The sequence below is a fragment of the Boleophthalmus pectinirostris genome, unplaced genomic scaffold (assembly GCF_026225935.1).
Source record: "Boleophthalmus pectinirostris isolate CB_2022bp ecotype Guang Dong unplaced genomic scaffold, ASM2622593v1 HiC_scaffold_16, whole genome shotgun sequence".
Classification (NCBI taxonomy): domain Eukaryota; kingdom Metazoa; phylum Chordata; class Actinopteri; order Gobiiformes; family Gobiidae; genus Boleophthalmus; species Boleophthalmus pectinirostris.
Window position 1 is genome coordinate 4,752,206 of NW_026571095.1, and position 6,921 is coordinate 4,759,126.

The 6,921-nt window shown below is 42.8% G+C and overlaps 1 protein-coding gene across 1 annotated transcript; it reads left to right on the top strand.

Moving 5' to 3' along the window:
- The first annotated feature begins 4,151 nt into the window (after positions 1 to 4,151).
- Positions 4,152 to 6,682, top strand: dmbx1a (diencephalon/mesencephalon homeobox 1a). The gene is made up of 4 exons (XM_020940940.2): positions 4,152 to 4,302; positions 5,312 to 5,490; positions 5,614 to 6,031; positions 6,276 to 6,682. Exons 1-4 carry the CDS (start codon positions 4,152 to 4,154, stop codon positions 6,680 to 6,682), a joined length of 1,155 nt encoding a protein of 384 aa, XP_020796599.1.
- Positions 6,683 to 6,921: the final 239 nt, after the last annotated feature.

The following is a 6,921-nucleotide window of genomic DNA, read 5'->3' on the forward strand; positions in this document are numbered from 1 at the left end:
GCGCATATTAACCAAACACTCTGGAGGAGAAAGGGGAGACAGGGGATGACACGCGTGTTTAAATATATTTCAGATTGTAAAAAAAAAAATGTAGCGTGAAAATATTTAAATTAGGTTTGTTTGGAATTCGTTTTTAAAACCTTAGGCCTATTATCAAAGAGAATAGAACAGAGCTGAATAGAATTAGTGCGTAAATCCGAAAACAGAAAAGCGAAAAATGCGAGGATGTGATTTTTTTTTTTTTTTTTTTTTTAGTGTTGTCGTGAAATTTCATCTGTGCAAAATAAATAAATGAATAAATACAATAAAAATACACTTTTAAAATCTTAAACAAAAGGGGAAAATCACTTAAAAATAGTATTATCTATAAACGTACAGCTCTGTGCCTTTGTATGTCATAGCATTTTGATTGTGGTGTTATTTTGTGACACAATTTCTATTTTATAGTTTGCATGTTTTAAAAAAATATATATATAAATCCAAATTCAAATATGATGGGCTGTTGGGAAGTAACAAAATAATACACACAAAATTAAAACGAGTGGATGAGCAATGTGGATATTTTGGCATCTTGCAAATTTCACTCGTAAACAGCATTTTTCTCTCTCTATTTTTTTATTTTTATTTTTTTATTTATTTGGGCATCTCCAGCTCTGTATAGAAATGTAATTGTCTTTTTATTACTGCTTTTATCTCAACATCTTTGTCCTCATGGCTACACAACACACCTATCCAACATTTATGAGCCTAGTTTACAATTCGTGTAAACATGGTAAAATATATCAAATATTTCCTAACAGTTACTCAAAAACACAACAAATAGTCAGTCACAGGCCTATGTACGTTTCATGATTGTGGAATTAACACACATCTATATTTTCCTGTGTCTACCAGAGTCTGCATCGTGTATGGAAAAGTGTGAAATATTCTTGTAGATGCGTCCAAACAAAACCAAAACCAACGCTGTAATAGTTTGTCATGAGTGCGTGTGGCGACTGCAGCACCGCGTATCTGCTGTAAATTGTTTCCTTGTTCTCTAATTGAATGACTACACACAAACGGAGCCCATAAAATTGCTATAAAATCAATTAGAGCTTTATTTATGACATCTCCCTTTTAAAATCTGTGCGCGCCACGTGGAGTCAGCCCCGTTCTCCTCCCGTCCACCTCTGCGCGCTCCGGCACAATTACGCACGGCCTCACGCACGCACGCAGACACGCACGCGCCCGTCCGTCCGTGTCAGCGGCGATGATAAATGGAGGCCCTCGCAGTCGAAGCCTATTTGCACTTCTATTAGACGCGGAGCCAAATGGGGATCAGCAGCGCGCATATTTTAGCCGCGGAGCAGCCATACATCTCCGCCACAGCACCGCCCCGGGCGCAAGGATAAGGGCCCGCCGCGGCACAGGGCTGGAGAGGAGGGGGTAGGAGAGGGGGCAGAGGGGCTAAAGACCGCGGAGGGGGGCCTATTCAACTCAAATACTTAGGGGACTAAAGTAAATGTTTAGCGAAGCACCGTCTGTCCCCGAGAATGAAACCGCTCCCACTGCGCCTGCGCTATTTTTCAGCTGCGGCGATGGGACGTGTCTGGGGAGAGGACCAAACAAGGAGGAAGTGAATGAGGCCTACACCCCAAACAACAAAATATTAGCATAAGAACAATAATAGGTCAACATCATAATAATAATCACGTGTTTTTAGCCTAAACACTTTGAAACTGATTTGGGATTTTGATTTGACTGGATTAATGAACTTGGTCTGTCCTCATTTATTTGTCTATTTCAGAAATCAGATCATCACCAAGAGAGGTACAGTTAGATCATCTTTATTGGTCCACAAAATTATTTGGACACAGTAGCTCACGCATCACAACATAATATAATAACATAATAGAAAAGGTAATAATAAATTCTAAATAAGTTGCAAAGAGAGACAGGTGTCAAATAAGACAATTATATAAATGTAATGTACAAGTCAAATGAAATAATGAAATAGAAAGATAAGTTATAAAAAAAAAAAAAAAAAAAAAAGACAGTGATATGATTATTAACGGATAATGCCTATGTCCTATAGGGTTATCCACTGTTGTACAGTTGTAGGGAGTATTATCTGTTACATAAAGGTGAGTTGTTGTATATTTGTATGAATGTAGTCCAACAATGGTGTAGTGTAAAAAAGGCCTTTTAACAAAATTCATCTATTTAAAAGTTTATAAGCCAATATAGTTGATAAGTCTATTTTATGGATAGAACTAGTTCACATAGCCTAGTTCTAAGTTCTAATTTCTAAGTATTATAATATAAATAGGCCACTTACATCTAGTTTAGGTAAAAATGTAGCCTACCCTATAACGTAAAATAAATAAATAAATAAATAAATAAATAAATAAATAATAAATAAATAATAATAATAAAGAAAGAAAGAAAGAAACTTTTATTAAAATAGCAAAATAAAATTAAAAAGTAAATAAATAAATAAATAAATAAATAGTTGAAGCTGTTTCTGTGCGCGCGTGCTGTTTCAGTCCGGAAGTACGTCTCGCGCGCCTCGTGGCAGCTCTAATCAGGCCTCGAGCCTCGTCCGCGCGCCACCTCCATTTCTCGCGCGCGCCCGGTCCGTGTGTGTGATGCTAGCCCGCGGCACGTCTGTGTGTGACTCCGTGTCGTTCACGAAATGATCCTCTCCGTAAGTTCTACCTCAAAACGCATTACATTTCAATAATAACTCTGATCGCGCAGGTTACACGATGTTAAAGGCCTAGCTGAATATTAAAGTGCATTTTTACCCGCGAGGCCAGTCCAAACTTTAGCCTATAAATAATCGCCAATTTTATTTTTTTGGCGAATTTTTGGCTCGTGTTCAGGGAGAAGTCAAACGGAGCAGGAGCAAAAGGCAGGCGGGCGTCACGGTGCATTGTGGGTAGGCGTGATAATGAGGCCAATTAAAAGGCTTGTGTATAATTAATGACTTGAGCAGGGCGCTAATTGGATGTTAATGGATAACACTTTGTCGGCGCATTCAAATCTATTGGCCCCGGAGCGCACGAGTCCCGCTGTCAGCCTGCGTGCGTGACGTGTGTGTGCGTGAGGCTCGTGCGCGCGGCCTGTCATGTTATAAGACGCGTTTCCGGTAAAGACAAGTTTTAATTAGTACATTTTACAGCCATGTCCTAAAGGCTAAATCTTCAGAGATCCTCTATAGTAGGGGTGTACAAAAATATCAGAATATCGATATATCGTATCGTTTAATGTGATGATACATTATCAATATCATGGGCTACTGTATCGATATATCACCAAGAGTATTTTTACGTGGTTTACTAAATTATTTTGTTACAGTGCTACAGTTTTGTTTCTTGTGGAGTGAAAGGAAACTCATTTATGCAACACATTTGACATTTTGACACTGTTTTAAGGATTAAAATGTTTGTGTTTCATATGAACTTTGCACAAGAAGTGGTTTAACAAACACTTTTAGTATCACAGCTATGATTTAACCTTTATTTTCTATTGAACTGTATCAAATCAATTTGAAATATATCATATCGAATCGAAAGTGCACTGTATTGAGATATGTATCTTATCGTGGCCTATGTATCGAGGTATGTATTGTATCGGCAACTTCTTAATGATACCCAGCCCTACTCTATAGTTTATTTGATGTTACAGATGGAACGTAAAATGGAAGCAGCTAGACCCTGTGTGGACATTTAAAATATGACTTTGACATTTGACCTGCAGTTATTAGGCTCTGTGCAACTACTCAATAAACGACTCAATAAGTAAAGGACAAAAATCGAGTGTGTCATGGCTCTTTTGAGAGGGCTGTAGGTCACAACATTTAGCAAAAGCCACAGGCATACACAATAACACACACATAAACACAAGAGTACATGTACTTTCACTGGTAAATTCTGTATGAAAACAGCTCACAAGGAAATGACTTCATACTGAATATTTGACTTTATCAGTTGCAATTTTATATCACGCATTATCTAGTAAATGTTATAAATATTGTAAAAGTTGGAGAACAGTGAAAAATTGTAATAGTGTCCTCTCTTGTGTTTTTCTGGAGCATATTGACATGTGTAAGTGAAAGACTAAAGTGTCATTTGTGTGTGGTGTGTGTTCCACAGCTGAGCCCTGAGAGCATGCAGCACTACGGGGTCAACGGATACTCACTCCACGCCATGAACTCCCTCAGTGCCATGTACAACCTGCACCAGCAGGCAGCGCAAGCCCAGCACAGCGCCGACTACAGGCCCAGTGTGCACGCGCTCACGCTGGCAGAGAGGCTCGCTGGTAAGAGACAGACAGGCACACAACAAATATTGGTTATTTTGAATTAGGAAGATGTAACGACCACTTATGTTGCATAGACTCAGTAAAGTCTGAATGTTACTTAGAGCTTATTTCATTATTCCACCTTTAGACCACCACATGTATGTGTGTGATTCTTCAGGTCATAGATCACACTTCTGTTACGTTCATACACACTGATCTGACATCCAGTGTAAACAACACTAAATGTGAGAGCGACACCATCACAACAGGCTTCACTTTACACACACATTACACATACACACACATTACACATACACACACATTACACGTGTACACACATTACACGTACACACATATACACGTACACACATATACACGTACACACATTACACGTACACACATATACACGTACACACATAACACGTACACACATGTACACGTACACACATATACACGTACACACATTACACGTATACACATTACACGTACACACACATTACACATACACACACATTACACATACACACACATTACACGTGCACACACGTACACGTACACACATGTACACGTACACACTTATACACGTGCACACATATACACGTACACACATGTACACGTACACACATGTACACGTACACACATATACACATGCACACACATTACACGTACACACATATACACGTACACACATGTACACGTACACACATGTACACGTGCACACACATATACACGTGCACACACATTACACGTGCACACACATTACACGTGCACACACATTACACGTGCACACACATTACATGTACACACACATATACACGTACACACATTACACGTGCACACACATTACACGTACACACACATACACGTACACACATATTACACGTACACACATTACATGTACACACACATTACACGTACACACATATTACACGTATGCCTGGCTTGATGTTCTAACAGCTGTAGCCGTCCTGTGTGATGTGAGTGAAGTAACTGTGCATGTGTGTGTTAAACGGCTGTGCATTCGCAGACATCATCCTCGAGGCCCGGTACGGATCACAGCACCGCAAACAGCGCCGCAGTCGGACCGCCTTCACCGCGCAGCAGCTGGAGGCTCTGGAGAAGACCTTCCAGAAGACGCACTACCCCGACGTGGTGATGAGGGAGAGGCTGGCCATGTGCACCAACCTGCCTGAGGCGCGTGTCCAGGTCTGTGATAGGAGCTCTAGGAACTACTCCACACAACACTAGGACTTACATAAACCTGACAGCTCATCAGTTAAACAGAACCTGCTGTAGTTTCTCTGACTGTGTGTCTGCGTCACTCCTCAGGTGTGGTTCAAAAACCGCAGGGCCAAGTTTCGTAAGAAGCAGCGCAGCCTGCAGAAGGAGCAGCTGCAGAAGCAGAAGGAGGCATGTGGAGAGGGTGGAGACAAAGAGGAGGTGCCTGAGTCCCAGCCCCCTCCCTCCTCCTCGGGGTCCCCACTGGAGGACAGTCCCACTGACCACACCCCTCTGGACCCAGAGCTCAACGTCACCTCAGAGGAGCAGTCGGGCAGTGAGTCTGCTGCAGAGGACAACGGCACAGACAGAGACGAGGAGCGACAGCACCCAGAGGACATCAAGACAGACAGCGCCACCAGCCCCGCCCACCTGTCCTCACTAGTGTCCCCACGACTGTCCACACAACTGTCCACAGACATGTCCCCTGGACTGTCCACAGGCTGCAAAGCTCTCAGCCCCAAACCAGGTCAGCAAACTCCACATGCTCATACCGTTACAGAGACAGTTCAGTTCAATTAATACTTCACTACATACTACACTACATAAGAACTACTAATGCAAATAATAAAAATGTGGAGAAGATTAACAGTTACATTACACATTAAACATGGTAATATAATTCAAATCATCCATAATGACATAAACATTATAAATGTTACAAATCCAAAAAACAAATCCTTACATTTCACCTGTTTGTGTCTCCTCCACAGATTCTTCTCCTGTGTCTCCATCAGTGACCCCCTCGTCCTCCAGCAGTCTGCCCAGCAGCGGGCCTCTGTCCCAGGGTCACTCGTACTCGTCCTCCCCCCTCAGTCTGTTCCGCCTGCAGGAGCAGTTCAGGCAGCACATGGCGGCGACCAACAACCTGGTGCCGTACCCGGCCTTTGAGCTGGCCCCCTCCTCGCTGCCCTACCTGGGCATGAACATGCCCCCTGCTCCCCTGGGCTCTCTGCCCTGCCAGTCCTACTACCAGTCCCTGTCCCAGCACGCCCAGCAGGTGTGGAGCAGCCCCCTGCTCCAGGCCAGCAGTCACAGCAAGAACAGCAGCATTGAGAGCCTGAGGCTGAGGGCCAAACAGCACGCTGCCTCCCTGGGCCTGGACACTCTGTCTAACTAGCCCCTGCTGCTGTCTGTGTGTGTGTGTGTCTGTGTGTGTGTGTGTGTCTGTGTGTGTGTGTGTCTGTGTGTGTGAGAGAGTGAGATTATGGACACACGGGGCTCAAGCTAAAGGCACAGGCACCCACAATGTGCACTTGTTTCACACTTGTTTCACATTTGTTTCACACAAGCACAGACCTCTGCGTCTTCATGAAGCACAAACTGAAGGAGCAGAACAGGAGGAGGCTCCATGATGCA

What these genes read in the sequence shown, in the direction of transcription:
- dmbx1a (XM_020940940.2), top strand. Translation starts at nt 4,152, where the DNA reads ATGCAGCACTACGGGGTCAACGGATACTCACTCCACGCCATGAACTCC. An exon ending in TGCCTGAGGCGCGTGTCCAG is followed by an intron (nt 5,491 to 5,613) that starts GTCTGTGATAGG and finishes GTCACTCCTCAG; the next exon opens with GTGTGGTTCAAAAACCGCAG. An exon ending in AGCTCTCAGCCCCAAACCAG is followed by an intron (nt 6,032 to 6,275) that starts GTCAGCAAACTC and finishes TCTCCTCCACAG; the next exon opens with ATTCTTCTCCTGTGTCTCCA.